The sequence below is a fragment of the Sinocyclocheilus rhinocerous genome, unplaced genomic scaffold (assembly GCF_001515625.1).
Source record: "Sinocyclocheilus rhinocerous isolate Xijiao unplaced genomic scaffold, SAMN03320098_v1.1 scaffold1874, whole genome shotgun sequence".
Taxonomy (NCBI): Eukaryota; Metazoa; Chordata; class Actinopteri; order Cypriniformes; family Cyprinidae; genus Sinocyclocheilus; species Sinocyclocheilus rhinocerous.
The window spans coordinates 889,672-912,048 of record NW_015626862.1 but is presented as its reverse complement, the minus strand read 5'-3'; the positions used below and the strand labels follow the sequence as shown (position 1 = coordinate 912,048).

At 36.3% G+C, this 22,377-nt stretch overlaps 1 protein-coding gene across 2 annotated transcripts in view; it reads right to left on the bottom strand.

Annotated features, from left to right (window-relative positions):
- Positions 1 to 22,377, bottom strand: part of LOC107716713 (mitochondrial peptide methionine sulfoxide reductase-like) — a 79,421-nt gene that overhangs the window by 578 nt on the left and 56,466 nt on the right. For both annotated transcript variants that reach the window (XM_016523244.1, XM_016523253.1), the window contains exons 4-5: positions 19,253 to 19,357; positions 17,158 to 17,264 (exon numbers count right to left, since the gene is read on the bottom strand). In XM_016523244.1, coding sequence (XP_016378730.1) covers positions 17,158 to 17,264; positions 19,253 to 19,357 — 212 coding nt within the window. The remainder of the gene's footprint in view (positions 1 to 17,157; positions 17,265 to 19,252; positions 19,358 to 22,377) is intronic.

The window sequence follows — 22,377 nt, the reverse complement described above, 5'->3', positions numbered from 1 at the left end:
CACACACATATATATATATATATATATATATATGTATGTATGTATGTATCCTAAAAAACAGGTATATTTCACAATATTATTGTTTTTAATATTTGTGATCAAATAAATGTAGCCTTGGTAAATAAAAGAAAAGACAAAACAACAAAATCTTACAGGGGTGAAACTTTTTACCATTATTGTATATATAATAATTAATATATTTTATTATTAAGTAAAGATTACTAATTAAATCTAAGTAAGGTAAACTATTGGATTTTACAGTGTATATTCCTCTATGATATTTAACATCCTGGTGTTCTCTTCCAGGCCCATGGTAAATCCTTTGTGAGGCAGTACAATATTCATTTAGTGAGAGACACAGAAAAAGAGTAATGGGGATTTATAAATTGAGAGGGAATGGCAGATGTTCACTTCTCATTCAAGATGTTCTAAGTAGTCCGTTAGGAGGATTATTGAAAGGATGAGTACCCTGCACTCCTAATGCCTGAGGCCAGGCACACACTTCCAATGATCCCTGCAGCATCCACGGCTTCCACATGGCTGGTGCGTGGAGTCTATATTGATCTGCCCCTGTTTGTCTTTCTCTCTCAGTCAGAGTTTGATTGTTTGGGGTCGATGAGAGAAAGCAGTGGGACTGTGGCTTTTGTGAAACTAAGAGATCATTGCACCCGATTACCGTTCCACAACCCACCTTTACCTGTGGACAGTCTGACCCGAGGACATCTGAACTTAATAAAACAGATAGTTCTGATGCTGAAATCTGATTGGATCAGCCACATTAAAAGTTGTTAGTGAGCCAACTGTGGCTGCACGTCAATTCTACATTTACACCAACACTCCAAAAAAAAAAGTCTGTAAAAAGAGGGCCCAGTGTACTGTGGTAATATGAAGGAATTGTGTTGCTGTTTAGGGTTAAAGGAAATGTCTGCAGACTTAACAAAAAATGTTCTGGCAGATCATTACCAATACATTTTCAATGTTTCAATTTCAACCTTTTCAATGTTTTTTTTTTAGTATACAATATGACTTTTTTTTTACTGATAAATTATTAAAATATAATTTGGAATTACTTAAAAATTTTATGAATGTAAGTCCATTAATAACCAGTTTTATTCTATTTAATTATTAATAATTAAATTAATATAATATGCAATATAATATGTACATATGTGTGTGTATATATATACAATGTTATTAGTGTGATTCTATTAAAGGTAACATTACACACTAACTAACGTTAAAAAAGTGAAATCGCAATCAACCACCCCATTAATATTTAATTTTATTCTATTGTTATTAATGTAATATACATGTTAACAATATTATGAAAATATATCATATATCATATTAAATGAATATTAATATTGGCAGTTTGAAAAGTTTGATTTAAAGGACATTTTGTTTATTTTTACCACAGATTAATAAAATAAAAATAAATTTTATTGCCATCGTTTATTAAAGCTGCACTTTGTATTGTGCCCAACAACATCCCTTGGTAAATGACTGTAACAAACTGCCTCGGTTGGCTTATTGTTCGAGTCCTCTGCCTTTCCCATCTTTGGAAAGAAAGTGTGCACAACAACTTTCTCAATTTCTGAGACTGTGACACCTGACAAGCTTTAGTGCAGTATTACACACTGAAAAGGCACCATTTCTGCACCTGGTTTTAAAACAAGTAAAAGGTTTTGAAAAATGAGTTTTGCTTGCAATAGCGCTTAGCAACTTTTTCTGTCACCAACCTTTCCCATTCTCTAACCTCTTTCTCTCCATCTCTACGTCTCAGTGCCTGTGCGAGAGGGAGGGTTGATTCTGTGAAGGAACTTGCCAACTACCACATTTTGCTGACCATCTGGCAAGAAGCAGTTATGCACCTGTTAGGAGCAGCTGCAGGAGACAGGAGCTAGGTACAGACATATCATCTCTCTCGCTGTCTTTTTATTAAGTCCTAGCAAACCCTGTACATCCATCCATCCATCCATCAGGTGCCCTAAGGGGCCACAGGGAGCTCCACCAGTGAAGACAAATTAATACAGGTTCAACTGGAAGGTATGCGGGCAAAATGTGCCTGCTTTCACCAGATGAAAAATTTCATCCTGTGCAGAAAATTGAGGTTGCTACATTGTCACAGAATTTGAAGAAAACGCTTAAAATAAAAAAAATTGAGACCTGCTGACAAGACCAGCATGCATTTCCATGGCAGCCCAGGCTGATTTATTATAGTTAGAAAAAATGATTTGGTGATTGTCTATCTGGTGGCATGATCTTTCTGGTTAAACTTAAAGCTCAGTTAAGCCAGACCAGCCATAATGGTCTTTTCTAAAGTATGGACACTTCTGAAAATAATACATGAGATATTTATTTTATAGATGCACAGGTTGTGGCCCAGATTGTGACTAAAATGAGACAAAAATAAATAAATCTTCAGCTGGTGGCGCCCTAGGCGACCGCCTAGCTCGCCTATGCCTAGAAACGGCCCTGTATATCTATATCCCAGGCTTTAGTGTTTCCTGTACATAACAATGAATGCAACTCGCCACAATGTCCAATTCTTGAACAAAAGACTCTTACGAACGAGTTATTTTTAATGAGTCAGTCAAAAAGATTCATGAAACAGTCTCGGTCTTGAATCAGACCCAATGAATCAGTGAATCATTCAAAGCCGTTTCTGAGTTCACAACTATCTCACTGAATTGTCATTTTTCATTTGTTTTCTGAACTAACCAGGAACTTGAAATCAAAGATACATACTGTATTATAAACATTTCTGTTATCATAAAAAGTAAAAAAAAAAAATAATAATAATAAAAAATATATAATTGTTTAGTGCAATTGTACTAACATGAATTAACAACTAAGAGCATTTATTAATCTTGTTTAAATGTTAATTCTTACAAATACTTATATATTTCTTTTAAAAAGTTGTACATATTAAAATTAAATTATGAACTAAAAATAATAGTATTTTTAAAAATGAACATCAATCAAGATTAATAGATGCTGTATTTGTTTATAGTTCATGATATATATGTTAATGTGTACAATCTTATTATAAAGTTTAAAAAATATTCTATAAAATCATACTGCATATATAAAAATCAATATTGCATGTATCTACACTCTCAGAAGAAAGGTACAAAAGCTGTCTCTGGTGTGACGACCTTTCAAAAGATACACCTTTGTACCTTATTTAACCCTAAAGGGTGCATATTAGTACCTTTGGAAAGTCTTTTGCCCTAACACCTGAGTGTAGCTTTTGCTGGTGAGATAGTTCTCTTCTGTTTGCTGTCTTATCTCTTTCTGTTTTGAGACATGGCCTAGCAATGCCTTCACACTGGCTAAATAACACTGCACGAGTACTCCAGGTCTGTACCATCAACCGCCGCTCTCAGCGGGCAAGTGCCAACCGGCAGCTGGCCAAGCTGGCATGAGCAAATCCCAGCATTCTGATGCCTTGCACAGGGTCTGGCTCCACCCATCAACACACCATCACCAGCTCCCACTCCAACACATGTGCAGCTATTAGCAGGAACAGTCACCAAGGAGACGTGCTGTTGGGCAGCGTGGCACGGTTTTGTGCTATCAGAGAGAAGAGGGATATGACCAATTTACTGATAATAGCATATCAAGTTGTCAATTTCCATTTCTACCATTTGGAACACAGATATGAACAGCTGAAGCAAGAACCTTCCTGAAAACAGATCAGAGCTGTAAGTCAAGAGCCTGTAATTATGGAAAACGTTAAGATGAGTTTAATTTTTTAGGTTCATTTACAAAACAGGAAGTATTATTACACTCACTCTGGAATACTTGATATTGATTGGTCTATCGGGGTAGTGAGCAGTCAAACATTTAGTATGATGACTGCTATATTGTATATTTAAATTGTACATGCAACGTTCCAGTATGTTCATGTCTCTTGTATCATGACACATTTTATTTTTATACCAATGCAAGAACATCTAATTGGTGTCATCTTTTTGAAAGAAATTAATACTTTTATTCAGCGAGGATGCATTAATTTGATCAAAAGTGACAGTAAAGACAAAAGAATGCAGTTCTTTTGAACATTCTATTCATGAAAGAATCCTGAAAAAAATGTGTCAGAATACATTTGGTGTTCAGAAATTATTCTTGAGCACCAAACCAGCATATTAGAATTATTTCCGATGGAGCACGTGACACTGAAAACACTGGAGCATCATCATAGAAATAAATGACACGTATTAAATTACAATATTCACGATATTACTGTTTACTGTGTTTGTGCTCAAATAAATGCATCCTTAGTGAGCTTAATTTCAAAAACATTTAAAAATCTTACTTTAATTTTCAAAATACTGAGTTAGGCCACACTAACCTAACATAATCACAAACACTGTATAGTACAGATAGGAAGTGAATTGTAATGCAGATCTTTGCAGAGAAGTTTATCTCAAGTTTACCTCTTCCCTTTCTCTGTGGAGGATTTACTGAGCTTTATGTGGCTTTGATGTAGAGAACAACGTTCAAATTAGCTCGCGGAATGCAATTATTTAATTCCTTGAAGAGGATTCATTTTTTATAGCAGCTGAGCACAAGGAATGTAAATAATGTCCGGTTCTTTGATTTGAAACCGCTATGAGGGTGAATAAATAAACAGCAAAGAGATGTCGCCAGGTTTATTCTCTTTATCCTTTTGTTTCAGCCTGACTCTAGCCTACAATTGAACTCCAATCCCCAGTCTGGCTCAGGGTCTCTGGTCTGTCATTACTGTTCACCTCATCCTTTTGTCCTTGAGCTCCTTGAGTGGCCTTGATGTTGAGACGGCCATTCAAAACCAGCAAACCGTTTCATTCTCTGAGGAAGATTCATTTTTATATGAATCAAACCTGGAACAACTCACAGGTAGAAAACGTTGAATGCTTTGACTTGAAATCAGTGGGAATCATATAGTGAGGTGAACAAAGTTATTTAACCAAGTCAATTTAGTTTAATTCCTGTCTTTGTGTATTAATAAAACAGAACTAAATCCCTCCTATTATATTTAATGATGATTAAATTATATTTAATCAAGTTTCATTTGAGTCACCTACTCTATTTCCCCCATCTGTCTGAAAAAATTTAATATTATTGATATATTATTTAAACAGAACGATAGATAGAAAAAGATAAATAGATCGAAAGCTAGAATGATAGAAAAAAATGTATATACGTAGATAGAAAGATGAAACAATTAGCTAAAAGAATATAAGCAGAACAATAGAATGATAGATGGATAGATGGATGGATGTAATATGTTTTGTTTCTAGTCTCCAATCTACTAATCTGCATCATCTTTTTTTGCTTACGACGTATATGCAATTTTACCAACACGCATCAATCATAATAATACAAATTATATGAGTGATTTTTTTATACCAATGGATTAATAAGGTTAAACCATTGAGCTGAAACCACAATAGCTGATTGGTCTTTTTTTAGTGAATATTTTGCAGTGACGTGTGCAGCTTCGATGCTTGCAGTGTAGACAGACTGAAAACCGTTGCGGTGCATCATCAGTCGTGTCTAGTGTGGACAGCATACGGTTATGTTTTTTTAGTGGGGCCCGTCTGTAAAATAGATCTACTGCAATCAGCAGACACAAAGAGAGAGAGCCACACTGGCTGGATGAGAGTTTCTCTCTGCCGTCAGTTCTATCTTTTATTCATTTGTGCACTTATTCAATCAGATCTTCATTATGCCACATGACTCCCCTGTGGTCAGGGGTCACTGTGCCTCCAGGGAGCATGCGGTTCACCCCACCCATGAGTGATGCTCAAGTCATGCGGCTTCAGAAAGGGGGTCGTCAGCCTACAGGGACCCAGAGTCCTCCAGAACAAAGAGGCTAGACAAACACGATCCACAGACAAACGCAGAGGGCCTGATTCCAGTGACCTCATGCACAGCCTGCTTAGTTCAAAGAATGAAGACAAAGACCTTAAGCTTCACTCTGAGGGACACCGTGATGGATGATGTCAACGCTGACCACATGCGACATTTCATTCAGTTCGTTTAACTGGAAAGACAATCAGAGATAAAATGCAAATGACCGTTATTTTGGTTCTGCATGAGCTCAAATGATGTTTTATCTCAGATAGATTCAAATAGGGTTTAGATAAGAATACAATCAACATTGTGATTAACCAAAAAAATAGGAAGGTGCTATTAAAAATAGGACTTCAATCAAAAGACATTAGGCCTTGCACTTTATCCCTCCAAATGTCAGGAGTGAAATGATTACGGAGTCATCTCTGAAACATGCGGTGGAGTAGGTGGCGTGGTGCTGAGCTGTTTGGTGACATGTTCCTGTGTTTTGTTTGCACGCTGCTAAATGCATAAAATTCAGACTAATTAATTTGCGTGTCAGACAGAGCAGTCATTTGGTATGCAAATACCTGCATGTCGTGGTTAAGCAAAAAAAAGAGAAATGTGAGAGTCAGAGATAAGGAGCCTATTTTTTTGGTGAAGCAATTTTAAACTGAAGAAGGGTAACTGTAAAATTAGAGAGCAGGAAAAAGCAAGGTGTTATAAAGCTAGCATCGAATTAGCAAGAGGAATATTAGAGGCAAAGACTAAACACTTTTAAAGGTGACATACACATACTCCAAATGATCCCTTTAAAGGAAGAGTTCACTTAAATCTTTTTGTCATTATTTACCCATCCTCCCAACCTTAATATTTGTATCTTTTACAGTGAAAAATAAAGGCATAAATCTCTAAAGAAATGCCATAACACTTTTTCTGCAATAACAGTTTATGGTGCCACGCTTGAATATACTGAGCTCTGAAAATGCACACTGCATGGCTCAATAATTAAGAGGTGTGTCACAAAACTTTTGTCAATATGTGTGTGTGTGTGTGTGTGTGTGTACACACATATGAGGATGATGACAGAATTTTCTTCTCTTCCATTCATTCACTGATGTCAACCAAACATTCAAAATGCTCAAATATGTACTCTGTTCGAGCCTATTTTTGCTCATAAAAACAAGTTACAGGTCTTTGCAGCAGACATTCATCTCCAGGACTGAGGTCACTTTTCAACAGTACAGACACAGATTTATCCCTCAGTGTTAAAGGGATAGTTCATCTAAAAATATAATTCTGTCATTATTATGTTCCAAACCTGCATGAATTCTGGTTGCACTTTATTTCGATAGTCCACTTTAGACATTATACTAACTACAAGTAAATTTGCAACTATGTCAACTACCTGTCATTAGAATATTAGTACACTATTAGATTAGGGTTGGTAAAATAAGTTGAAAGTTACAAGAATGTATTTTGGGGCACCATCAAATTAAGGTACTAATACTCCAATGACAGTTGCAAGTAGTTGCAAAGTTACTCATAGTTAGTAGAATGTTTTAAGTGGACTATCAAAATAATGTGTAACTGACTTCTTTCTGAACTGTTTTTGTTCATACAATTAAAGAAAATGACCAAAACAACATTGTATGGATGACCCAGAACATCAAACTTTTGTGTTCCACAGAAGAAATAAAGTCATTCAGGTTTGAAATGACATGAGGTTGAGGCAAAATGTGTCAAATAAACCACACCTAAAATTTTTTCAATGACAAAATAAGCAGTGTTATAGAGCAGTGGTTCTCAATTCCAGTCCTCGTGACCCACCGCTCTGCATATTTTGCATGTCTTTCTTATTTAACACACCTGATGAGAGATCCATGCACAAACTGTGTTCCGATTGACATGTTCCCTACACAGTGTTCACTGCTTTCTACTGAGCACAGGAAATCCATTGAAGGTTACTTCACTTCTGAACATTCATTCACAGATTTGTGTTACGTCACCGCCTGCAGTGTCTTCACACACAGACTAAACTTACAACAGAAGTGTGAAATAATATACCGCTGTAAATAAATACAATTTAAATTCACGTCTTGCACACTTTAATGCCCTTTGAATGGAACATATACGCTCCCTTCGAACTGGAATCATGGCGGAATATCTTGTGAAGTCCACTTCATAGGACATTTATGGTCGAATAGAACTAACATCTGAAGTGATAATAGATGCATACAAAATGCATACAGAGCGGTGGGTTGCGAGGACTGGAATTGAGAACCACTGTTATAGAGAATACGCATTTAATGGATTCTAAGGGTGGAGGTACCTATGCATTGTAGTTAAAACTGGTTCGCTTTAGAGGGCATGCATGTGCTTTTGTGCTGGGTTTGCCCTTGAGATCAGGGTCTGTGTCTTTGAGAACTCATCCGCTGGCACCGAGACTGGCATGGCTGCTGAGGAAGGTGGCACCGTTTATTTCCTGGCAGCTCTTTGTGCTTCTGTCCATAATGATGTTTAGGGCTATGTGCTCTCCCGTGCCAAAAATCTGTTCTATAGCATTTGTTGAGGTCTCTTGAGGATATCATCATGAAGGAAAATGAAACCTGGATTGTCTGCAGTCGCTAGAAGAACAACGAGGGGAGGAAATGGGACGGGAGGATCAGTGGTCAGATGGTAAACAGGGAAGACAAACCCATAAAGACAGCCAGCCATCTGATCTGGAAACAGTAGTTCTGTCATGCTCGACTGTAGGCATAAATGTGCTCTGATGCTTTGGGTTTGTGGGGTTTAATTATGTTTCAGATGACACAGATGTTTTTCTGGACATGTTAGAATCTCTTTATGAGATGCAATATGTCAAACTATGAGGTGTAAAATACAGAATGAGAAGAGAAGAAAAGAGAAGTGAAATTCATTTTTAGAGTTCTAGGTTTTAGTCAGTTTTTTATTTTGATGAAAATCTCCATTAAATGTAGTCAATATTTCGTCATGTCATTCAGTTAACTACAATTTCACTACATTGGAATCTAATTTTTGTTATGTAAGTAACATTTTAATTGATGAGAATATTTTATATTTTATATTGTAATACTAATTTAAAATATATTCTGTCTATTGTTTCTATGTTTCATGTATTTCTTTTTCAAATGTTAAAGATTTGTGTTAATTCATAATTTTTGTTTGGAAAGACTGACATTAACACTGGATGAGATAATGACAAAAGAACATATTCATATTCATATATTCATAGAATGTCATATTCGTTCATTTGAGCTATTTTTACTAAAATTTGACTAAAATAGCATCTATTTTTAATTCATCAAAAATAATTGGAAAAAATTCTGAAAAAGTGCAAAATTAAACCAAATATTTAAACAATTAATCTATTAATTTAAACACTTTTTTTTATTTATTTAAAAAGAGAAGAATTTTTCTTTTGAAAAAAAGTGAAAAATTTAAGGGGGTCTGAATACTTTCCGTACCCACTGTACATATATTTATGCATTTTAGTCAATTTTACTACAACTTGACAAAAATTTTGACAAAAAATTACAAAATTAATGTAGAAATGTAAAAACACTGGAAGAGAGGATGAGAAAAGAAGAGACCAAAACAATAAAACAGATGAGGTGAGGCAAAAGATGAGATGAGATTAAACAAGATGACAACACATGACAATGGTTAGAGAACAGACAAGACGAGGAGAGGAGAGGAGAGGAGAGGAGAAGAGAAGAGTCTAGGTCAGGATAAATAAGACGAGACGAGACAACAGATCACAATGGCTAGAAAAGCAGAGAAAAGAAGAGAAATGATGAGGCGATACCACAACAGAATAAAAGAGATTCGATGATGCACACTAAGAAACCAATAAATGACATGTTAGAGACAAGAACATGCAAGACGAGAAAAAATAAGAGAAAATGAACCAAAATGAGATGAGATGAGACAAGAACAGAATAGACAACAGGAGAAAAGTGACAATGGTCAGCCGCGAGGAGCAGGAGAGAGGGCCGGGAAGAGGAGCAGAGAGCGGCACACTGAGGAAGGCAGGACGCAGGAAGCGAGAGCAGCACTGAGCAAAGAAAAGTTCAGTTTGTTACTAAAGCAATTTGAAGACAGATTTGGCCGGCAGATGGTTGGCAGCGCTGTGTTTGTTAAACCAACTGGTCGGGTACATTAGGATGTCGGGGAGCAGCATGCATTGATTCTCCATTTAGAACAGCCACAGATGGGGGAGGGGAAGAGGGGGTGCCGGCCTGGCAAGCTGGTCAGGAAATAACAGGAGCGGTCGCAGAGCGGCCGGGGGAAAAGCTAATTAGCCCACGCATGGCCCGCAGTCACACACTCTATAATGAGACTCAGGTATGTTTAATGCCTCACACGGATGGAGAGACCTAGAAAATACTCGTCCAAACACCTCGGCTTCCTTCCTCATTCAATTTACTCTTATCAGTCTACTGCAGTCTGATCTGGCCCATCATTTCTCTCGCTCGATGCGTTTCTTTCGCTTTCTCTGTCTGTCTGTTTTGTAGCAGTCAAAAACATTGGTATGAGCCACTGATGGCAAAATATACTGGCACTGGCAAACCAGGGTTTTTTTCATTAACTAAAAGTAAAACTATTAAGCACAGTTTTGTTAATTGAAATTAAGCTGAAATTAAGTGAAATAAAATATAAATATTAGATTAAAATCTTAAATTAAATGAAAATTTGAAATGTTCCCTTGAAATAAGTAAAGTTTGAAGAACTAAAATTACTAAAATAAAAACAACGAAAATAAATAAAAACTAAAACTGATATAAATTACACTTAAATAGTAATATAAAAAAGCTAATAAAAATCACATAAGATTACTGAAAAAATAACCTAAATGAAAATAAACTGTAAATAATACTAAAATAACACTGCAGCAAACTAGTGAACTGTCAAATTCTATAGCACAGTTGTATGTGTATGCCTAAAAATATAATATTTTACAAAAGCAATAAAAAAAAGTGCTACCATAAACAACAATGGTTCATGCCATAAACATTTTGGAAAATAATTTTACCATTTTCTAAAGGATTATTTGACCCAAATATACAAATTCTCCCAACATTTCACAAGAAACATAATGTATTATTTATACATTTCATATTTTACATTTATTAGTCTGATTTGTGAATTAATCATTCATACTGGCTTTATTGATTCATTAAAAATCTGACTCAAAAGAATGATTCAATGATTCATTTACGAATCAGAGCTTTTTACATTTTCTGAAAGGGAATCAGGAATTTTAGTCTGTTCCTCACACAAAACTATCATATGACTTTAGAAAACAAGTCATATGGATCACTTTTATGATTCCTTTGTGGTGGGTTTTTTGGAGTTTTCCAGCTTCCAGCTTCATCTGCTAACATTATATTGATCGTGTGGTTGGGATATTCTTCAAAAAAAAAATCGGCAATGCAGCCTACAAAAAAATTTTTTTGGACCCTGGAAGAAATAAAGCCACGCAAGCCAGTGGCCTGGAAGAAATAAAGCCACACAAGGAATGAAATGAGGGTGAGTAAATAATGACAGAATTTTTATTTTTGGGTGAACTGTTCCTTTAAAAATCAATTAGCCGTCCTTGGAAGGCCACACAATGAAAGTAAAAAAGCCACAAACACCCACTTCCGATACACGTCCTCCCTCGTAATTACAGCCCACATTATCCATGGGAGACTGGTGGCGAAGGTGCAACTGGGCTTTTAGTTTTACTGCGCTAGTGTGGAATAGAGTGAGGCTGCAGTCGCTAATTAAGGCCATTGTGATTTCTTGCAGACATTGATGGGGAGGTGTAATTGGTGGAGTGCAGTCAATCTCCTGGATTTTGCTCAGGGCGCACAGAGACTAGGTAAACCGCACATGTGGAGGCCTCGGAGGGGAAAAACCTGTCTTTTGTTAGCCCTTAATTGAGATGCTAATAGATGGGAACATGCCACACCAAGTTCTTGAGACGTGAGGACAGAGAGAAGGAAAGAACGTGAGAGAGAGTAAATGAGCACAAAGGCAGGGGGGGTGGACGAATGGAGCGCTGCCCCCCTGTGGATAAGACACACTGCCCCCTTGTGGTTACTTTTACCAGCATTTTATGTAGCAATATGATGTTACGCAGAATGATGCTACCGTCTCCGCCAATTAACGGCCCATAAATGAAACAGAAAGGGTATGACCACTATATTGAATATCGAACAATTTCGCAGAGGTCGATTAGAGCAATCTCCTTCATTTAAACCCTGAGTGATCTTCACTCTCTGCACTAATATGGTCTGCTCTTGGAGCAAAGCGATGCTAGCTTATGACATTCATGTTTGGCTTTGAGAATCAGCTGGAAGGTGATCTGAACGAGGATGCTAGGGCGGGTCAGTGGTGTAAATGTGTGCAGATATCGGCTAAAATGAGGGCAGAATTAGGAGGCACGCTGCAGTGTCTATCAGGGTTATTATACAGTTATACTGGAAAAAATTAAATAAAAATAAATTAAGGTAATATATATATATATTTTTAAATAGTAGTATTTTAAAAACACTAAAATTTTACTAAAATTAAAATGAAAACTGAAAGTATAAAAATAAAAGTATACAAATATTAAAATATTAAGAAAAAACTATATTAAAGTAACACTAGTGTCTATGTGCTGAGAAATGTGACTGTAATGCAAGTTTCCAGTGAAGCCAGATTTGTAGATCTGCTAAGCAAAGTAGTAAAACAACCTCTTGCTCTCATTTTGGTGCTGGTCTATTATTAATATTCTTTGCTTTGAACGTTTTATCCCTATGGTGAAACTCAATGAACTTTGCATGTGTGAAGGGTCTGTGGCTAATTACATTTTGTGTAATTATGGGATGGATGGAATGGATGGTTGCCTAGCAACTAGCTGGTTAAATTCACAATATTCTAAAACATCAGCCCCACTACTCCGTTTAAGCTAAAGACTTTAAATATCACAGAAGAGTCACTCTTCTCATGGGGAACAAGTCTGCCCCAAGGAGCATTACATTTCTGCATGACATTTTCTGTCAGTACTGTATATTTTCAAATCTTATGAAGCACTCATCATCTTTGGACATGGTTTTTGGAACATGTGAAATGCATATGCATAAAACTGTTAATGCAACTCAACAGTCTTCCAGAAAACCTAGCTTGTCAGGATTTTCAGTGTTATTTAACATTATATAAAATATTTTTCCCCAATTCTTATGTCAGTAAATCCATTTAATATAGCCTACTTCAACAGCAGTTTCTTACACCTACATGATTCTGTTAATTGCTTGCAACTGTATTAGATTTTTTTTTTGTGGAATCCAAAATGGCTGACAAGTTCAAGACTAAAAATACCAACTTAATGCGTAAAATTGTACACTGTGCCAAGTCTACATCTGCACACTTGGACATTCTTATTGGAGTGATAGAAAACATCCACTGAAGAATGGCAATTTTACTCCTCACGCTAAAACCTTAGCAGCTAAAAACAAGTGGATCACTCTATGAAGTGACTGCCTTTTCCAGTAAGTATATTTTTACATTTTTGCAAGATTTTAAAAATTCTCTCAGACAGTGCTAGTCAATGGCATTGTGCCATGTCAAGTGAAATTAACACATTTTAAGATATTCTAGGATATAATTATGCCTTCAGAAAGGTAACAGGGTTAAATCTTTTACAGTTTAATTTGACATTACAAGCCTTGTGCTACAGAATTGTAATAATTATACAATATCCACCTTTCGCAATTAAAATGTAAGATAAAAGTGTGCATACAGTATATATATCACACAGCTTTCATTTCCAGCCTTACAAAAAGATTTATGGTGACATCAAATCTTCCCTTACGCAACACAGATGGGCCCCCATCCCAAGATCGGAGTCCCTCATCTCCAGCATCCTCCAACCCCCCCCTCACCGGTCTCCCTCTCCTGTCCCTCACTCATAATGGACCCAGCTGCCTGTCAGACCAGGCTTTATTAACCCCTTGCCTTCTGACACTCATTTCATTGTGGCTAGGGGTCAACAGCTGATTAGAACACCGGTGAGGCGGCACTCTACAGACGACCTTCAACCCCCAGCAGCCTCTCTGTTTGGGCAGCGGGCCAATAGGAGGCAGCGCGGCCTCCCTTGTTGCCATGGAGACAGGGCCTGCCGAAGCGCAGATGGCTCGGCAGGGGGTGGAGTGGGTGGAGAGAGAGAGAGAGAGAGAGAGAGACAGCAGACAATGAAGGATGGAGCGAATAAGTAAGAGAGAGAAAGAGAAAATGGAAATGTAGTTAAAAAGATGGCCAGTAGAGGGAGCATGTGAGTCTGCAGGCGTTTCAGAACAGAAAGAAATGCAGAGCCTTGTGCAGCTAAAATCTTCTTTGACAGCATGCAGCCTTCATAAACTCCTGTCTTATTCATCTGACCAGCTAGAATAGAGTAGGCTACTGCAGGACATACTTGATTTAACCCTCATTCTTGTCCTGTTGAAATTGCCTTTGCTAGCTATATGTTCGGACTCCCAGAGATCCCATGGTATAGGTCTAAAAAAAGGCCTAATTAACCTCTTTTTTTTAATGCAAATTCCAAAGTTCCTCTGACCTAATCAAGTCAAGTTGTATCACCAAATAATGTGATACAATGGCTATATTGGATACGGAAATGTCACTGTTATCCAATATAGTCAATATTGCTTCTGTTTGACCAAAGCAAGAAAATACAAAAAAACATTTTGGGATGTCTTAAATGACCACATTGCTGCAGTATCCCACTTTTCTATGAACATGAATTCAACCGTGAAACATGCCAAACTGAAAATTATCCATTTTCCAAGGGGAAAAACATCTCTTCATGCCTATTATTCATGCCAACTATTTTAGAGGGCCATAGAGTGGCTCTCATTTCCAGTCATTAACAGAACCCTTGTCCATGAAATTTCAGGGCAAGAAAACGAAGCAATTAACATTGAAACATTCTCTAAGCAAAAAGGCTGCTCTACCAAAGCAATAAGAAACAAAAGGCTTTTACAAAACAGAATAAAAATATTAAGTGCATCATTATTTTATTATGCAAAATTGCAAATTCATAAAGCAGAATCCTTATGCTAGCAAATATAGCCCCTAACACATAAGCTAAGGTTAATAGGTGGCATCTATGGGATAAAATGCTGTAACCAATCAGCATCTAAGACCAAAACTCTGTATAATTCTAAATATGTTTTTAAAAAGTGTCTGATTTTGGAAGTAGGAAGCTGATCAGAATGTCAGAGGCCAATGGTGCAGACTATTGGGAGTCATCATCAGCTGGAGCCAGTGCTGCGTGAAAAAACAAATCGCATCCATATGCTTTTCCCGCTCTGAGGCCTGCGTCCCCTTTTCGCATCCCCAGGGTTCCAACACTACAGCCTGTGTGTGTACGTATATGTATATATGTATGTATATATATCCACATATGGTATCACAGCAAATAATTTATAAATTTTTATTTATATGAATTTATAATATATTTTATATGTACTAAACTAGATATTTATCATATTTGTGGCTGTGTAGTGCAGATGGCCTGCAGGGGGAAAAAATCCTTTATGTTGAGCCCTGTTTGCTGATCTCAAAATCATTAAATCTATTTTGCAAGAAAACGTCTTAATATGCCTCTAAAATAAGCATTTTGATGGTGAACGGCGAGGACTTCATTTGTGAGCATGTGTGAGTGTATCTGCGAACATCAGTGTCCAGTGAGATCCATCCCTTCTTCAAGAATCTGTTGCTGAGTTACCAAATGCACCATATCACAGGAAAAGATATTGGATATTGTGTTCAGCATTTGTTCAAAATGGAGGGCTGAGGCAAGAGTGACTGCGCCGTTCATTTGGGCTCTTTTGATGTAGAAAGAGAGGCTGCAGAAACCCTTGGTATCAGCACAAAAGCAGCCGAGAGCTGATGTGAAGTGCAAGAAAGCAAGAAAGGACACTGTAACGATGAGACAGTCAAGGTCATCTCATCAATAGTCAAAATGTGTCTAACGCGACGCCATTCGTAATGTGTCTGAGTGTGAATACTGGCTGCTCTTGCACAACAGAGCACTACGGTGAGGTACAGAACACACAGCTGCTAATTTCATCTCAGACTGTTGACTGATCTGAGGGAATGAGAAGTGAAACGGCCCCAAAAAAAACAACTATGATCATACACAAGGGGAAGGAGAAGGGTTTTGAAGGAAGAAAATTAGTCTACAGGGGTCAGGGAAAACTAGTGCCTGTAAGAACTACAGTCAGTTCCTCTGCTTCTATTGTTCTAACAGGCTTCGCTTCGACGGAAAGGGTGGGGTTGTTAGCGTGAACCGCATGCAGGTTTGTAATACATTGCACCACCGAGACCAAGAAGAAACCTCAATTTTCGGCTCGACAACAGAGCTGTTCTGCAATTAGAGTAAAATATATGCATAATGCAGATGACAGCATTCACACTCAATGCCGAAAGGCTTTGAACCTCCTCGTTGCACGGATTTGAAGTCTCCCTTCTCCAAACTGTCTACAAGACAAACAGAATTACTATTTCATGTGTAAGATTACATTTCCCTGCTTTGCAGAAAACCTGTTTCATCTGGCATGGATTCGCAGGTTATCAAACAGAGCAAGAACCGTTGAGGGCTGTAATCCTCAACACCTGTCCGCTTGGGGACCAGAGGTGTGAGCATACCATTATATGAGGGTACCGTGGATTGCAGGTCTGTTCTGATAAGGTCGTGGACAGGAGGGAAAATGCGATACTAAGCCTTGCCTTAAAACGCCTTGCGGAAGTGAAGAAATTAACACTATCACATTAATATTCCAATACTCAACAACAATAACTGTAGTAATGATACTACTAATAACAAATTAAAATAAAATTTTATAAAATATTATTAAAATAATATGTGTGTGTGTGTGTATACATACATACATAACACATAAATAAATTATCACATATCACATAAATATTCCAATACTCAACAAACTGTTTAATATAATTGTATAATTATAATTATATACAATTATAATTTTTTTAATTACATTATTATTTATTTTTCATATATTATATTTTTGTATAATTTATAAAATGTATTATGTTATTATTATTATTATTATTATTATTATTATGTGAGTGCTGAGATCCAAAAAACTATAATGTCAATAATATTTTCAAGGACATTTTTGCTTTTGGTGCTTGATGTCCCATGTAATATCAGGATCCTGAAGCCAAACTAGTTTTGAACCAATGATCCACAAACTGATCACCTGAGGGTTGTTTGTATATGGAGGGGAAAGATATGAAAGGCCGGTAGAGGGATACCTTCTGATATTCGTCCTTGGAGTGCAATGCCTGATCGAGCTGTTCCTGTGTATACGCATAAATGGTTGATCGATAGGTCACTCCAACATCGTTGCCCTGGCGCATTCCTATCAAAGAAAATGGAGTGATATGTCAACGCTAAAACAGGGTGTTTGAGGATCTGGTTACAACACAAATGTAATTTTTAGTTTTTTGGGTTAACTACTCCTTTATATTCCATTTAAACTCTATATAGACATCTGAGAACTAAAGTAAGTCATGTAACCATGATGTAATCATGCAGTTCAGCCACTGAGTGCTTCTTCCGTGGGTCCAAAATTAGCATCTATTAGTACTTTAGTCTCTCGGGAAACAAACTCCCAATCAACCAGATACGAAATTCTTGGAAGAGTGCAATTTTAATTAAAGCTCTGTTTTATCTGTTCTTGATCCAGATATGACTTCATAGATTCTGCATAGATATTTTTGTTGGATGGGAAGAGGGCATTAACTATGCTGAAGAAGCCGTATTGTACTGGATGGGACACTTGACTGAGGTCTTTACCTCATGCGATTTTTAACATTTCTGAGCTGTAAAAAGATTTTCAAATTACTTAGTGCATCTTTAAAAATCTTAAGCTTTTACGATTGTTTTTTATGTTCTTTAAAACAGCAGTCCAACTTAAGCTAAACCGTAATGATTTCAGTGTGAACATTAGAATGAGCCGAGAGTTAGTCATCACCACAGACACAATCAGGGCATTATACTGGCCATCTCCATCAGACTGATTGTGATTGGTTGGCGAGACACTTTAATCTCCGATCTGAATCCTCTGGTCATGATTGCAGCCACTCAAACTGTTGCCTCTCCTCTTTGTGAATTCATGATGGGCCTCTCGTACCTCTCAAACTACTGGAACTTAAGACTGTATTACGTTAAAGAGCTGCTCTTTTTACAGGCTGTTAAATGGCTTTTTTGTGCTTAGCCTTTCTTTAATTAATGCTGCGTTAAACAAAACGTACTGTGTACTGTATTGGGTTTCAACTAGTAATGAACTAAATATGATCTTAAAGGGAGAGTTTACCCAAAAAGGACATTTTTGACATTTCCTCAAAACCTGTATGACTTACTTTCTTCTGTGAAACATAAAAGAAGACACTTAGAAGAATGTCTTGGCTGCTCTATCCCATGCAATAAAAGTGAATAGAGACAGAGACTGTTGAGCTCCAAAATGACTAAATAAATATTTGACTAAACTACTACATTTGAAAAAATAAATAAATAAATTATCGAAAAAGTTCTGATGCCATAAAATTGTGAAAATTTGAGGAACAGACTAAAATTCATTCATTTAAAATCTTTCAGTGGAACATATTCATGTGGCATCCTATATGGCAAAATAAAAATATTTTCAGAAATATTTTTGTTAAATACATCAAAATACATAAAAATGGCCAAAAATATAGTCCTAATACCGGTTTTTAAAATACATTTACATAAATACATATTTGCAGTAAGTTAACAGTTAAATAGTTTAATTTATATTCCCTCATATTTTGGCCATTATATATAAATATGTTTATTTTTTTTTCAAAATACAAAAAGCGTTTTTCCCAAACTGTGTTTTAAATTTTATATTTCTTATATAAATTTCTCACAGTGTTTTCTTAACACTTGAAATACATTTTGTATTAAGGGTTAAACTAAATTTAAGGGTTAAACTAAATATATTTTTTCAATTTCAAAAATATATATTTTTTTAGATCATGCTGTTATGTATTTAAAATACATTTTAGCCATTTATACATTTTATGTATGGGATATTTGAATTAATGAAAACTAATGTGATTTCAGACCTAATATTTTGGTATGTTGCTCATTATAAGACTTGAAATATACCACACAAAGTCTTGTGGCCTATTTTAAGGTGCTTTTCCGAGCTCAATATTTCCTCATTCACGTTCACTGCATAGGACAAAAAAAACTTTGTTGTGTTCTGTATGTTGTGTCATACAGGTTTGGAAAGACAAGAGGGTGAGTAAACGATGACAGAATTTTTTTGAAAAGCAAACTATCCCTTTAAGATTGTGTGTGTGTGATGGAATGAAATGTTACCTTGTGTTGGATCGTGGCTTTCCCAAAATACCTTGAGCAACTGTGCAAAGTTGATTTTCTCAGGCTCATAGACCACGCGAACCACCTCTGCGTGTCCTGTTTTACCTGTGTGAGCAAGAGGAGCAGAGGATACTGTGTAAACATCATCGCCAAAAAAGTCACAGTGCGCGCACACACCCTCGGGTTAAACAGAGGTGGCCCGCGGTCCCAATCCAGTGAGGTCATCAAGGGCCACTTATTTTGGCTTGACTGGCCACATCTCCGGCGATAGGGTCAGTCCTCCATATTGATTACCTTTATGTGTCTTTTGACCCTTTCATAAAAGTACAAGGGCAGTCGATCTACCTGTGTGTCATAGCAGCAGCTGGGTGCTTTTCTATAAGCTAAAAAGAATTGCAACCTGAAGAAGGAAACCATGAAAAAACTTCTAGAGGAAGCTCTCCTTCTCTTAGACAGACTCATAACAACAAGAAATTACTTTGAAATGACTCACTGCGGGTTAGCAAGCATGGAGGAGAAGCATAGAGGAGCATCAAACAAACACAAGCACAATACATTACCTACAGTACTCCGCCTGATGATTATGCTCTCTTTAAGGCTGGATTCAAACAACAGCCAGCCATTAGTAGCATTCGAAAAGGAAGGCATGAAGTGGGTCAGACAGAGATTAAAATGAGAATTGCTGATGCTTTTTCTTTTTCAATGTCTTTAAAACAACAAGCACTGAACAAAACTGCAAGGTGTTTTTTTTTATTATGGGGGAGTCTTGTCCTATAGAACATTTTTGTTTTAGAGCCCAATTCACTAAAAATTATACTAGAAAGAAAATGGCACAAAAACGCAAAACGTGTGAATACTGATTGTGAATGTTAGGTTGTGTTTGCACTTAAAAAAATGACACTGACTGTGCTGCAGTACAATTTTTTTACATTTTGCACCTTGTTTGTGGTTTGCAACAAGTCAGTAAATAAAGAAATTATATCAACAATATACATTTTTAAAGAAACTGACAGTTTTATTCAGAAACAACACATTAAATTGATCAAAAGCGACAGTAAAAACTTTTTCATTGTTACAAAAAAAATTATTTTTCAAATAAATTTTTTACATTTTACATTTTCTATTCATCAAAGAATCCTAATATGTAAAATTTATCACGGTTTCCATTAAAATATTAAGCAGCATAAGTGTTTTCAGCATTTATAATAAAAAGAAATGTTTCTTAAAAATATATCAAAATAGAAAACATTTTTTTAAACTTTATATACTATAAATACACAATATAAATTATGTAAACTGAATTTATCATCAAATAAATACAGCCTTTTTTCAAAAACATTAAAAAGTCTAACGGACTCCAAATTGTTTAAATGGTGCTGTATATATTTTAAATCACTCATTTTTGTGAAAATTACTCAAATGAAATTCATCTGGGGTTTTTTCTCTCTGGGGTTTTTTCTCCATATGTTCATTTATATTCATTTGAATCCAGAAAACTTGATTATTGTCTAGCTTTTTATAACTTTATCTATAGTCTATATTTGGACTGTGAGCAGCATGTTGCAAATGAATCCCAGAACATGAACCAGCTGTGACTAGAACCCCAAAACTGAAAAACAGAGGTCCTAATTCCATATCTCCCATCATTAATTTATTACCAAAGAAGTCTGCTTAATAATCTCTGCTTCAGTCTTATGGGGGGGGCGTCCTCTACGTTATCTCCAGTAAATCTATATTGCTTTGATATTAAAAAAGTAATAAAGGACTAACCTGTGGGGTTATTTTCATTACCAGGCAAGACGGCAGAGGGGTAGGAACATTATCAGAGCTCAGATATGGAGAACCAAAGCCGTGCCATTGCCCATACACCCAGGGCTGTCGCTTCAATTCACGCCTATACTCTCGGCATTGTAAAAATGCATTTAGTAGCCCGCTTGTCACAATGTTCCCAGGAGTCCCTCACTGACGACAGCTCTGCATACACCCCAAATTAAACATAGGCCCAAGTTGAAAGGTATTAAAACACTTTCGTTGTCTGTGAACTACATAAACTTAAATAATGCCATGGATTAGCTTACAAGCACAACATAAAACCCAAATATGCCTAATATACCTAACCTAATTTTAGTCCAATTAACTAAAGAAGAGATAAGAAAAAAAAAAAGTAAAAAATTAAAATGTGGGGTGGGCAAACCGAACCGGTGGATTTGGTCAGACGTACTTTTAAACACATTTTAGTTTTGCTATAGTAAATCTACATATTCACATAGAGCAGTGGCAAGTGCGTGAGGTTGTCATGGTAACCACATACATTGCCCACGAATTACAGCTGCGCTTCTATTTTGCCACACTAAACTTAGCAATAAACACGTTTAAAATGCACAATAAACATGTCTGTCAAAACGATCTCAAAGGAGGCTTTTATTAAGCAAATCAAGGAGTGAATTACTCATCCACTGTTTTTAAAACAGACATTTGTTGGGCTTGATGCAAGTTAATGCACAATGAGGCGCACACTTTTTATTTAGTCTTATTGAATAGACGATAAACAGTTTATATTCTAAAATCTATTTAAAGGTTGTGTTCTGTGAAAATTAAATAACATTTGGATGTAAATGGTCGGCATAAAAGTAGTGTGCGGCTAAACCGGCTGCGTCCTGTGGATCACCTTTATCGGATTGTCCGGGTCCTGAATCATGAAGCACAGCATTAATATATTCATCGGAGTTTTTCGTTGTCTCCAGATTTCTCTGCAGTTCGTGTATGTTGTTAAAAATGCGGAACATCATTTTATTCCACACAACAGGCAAGCATTACCGTTAAGTCTATTATCCACCAAAATGCAGATTTGTCACGTGACAATTCTTACGCAAATGAGATTGAGGGAGACGTTAAGTTTGTTTTGATTAATTTACTTACAATAACAATTTAAAATGTATTAACTTTTACATGTATTATTAACTACATTACATGCATTTTTACTTCATAGAAACAACGTTATAAATAAATATTTAGTAAACTTCTTTAATCGCTATGGGGGGGCCAGGCCCCCCTGGCCCCCCCACAAGCTACGCCCATGTTTACTAAATATTTATTTATAAAGTTTTTTCTATGAAGTAAAAATG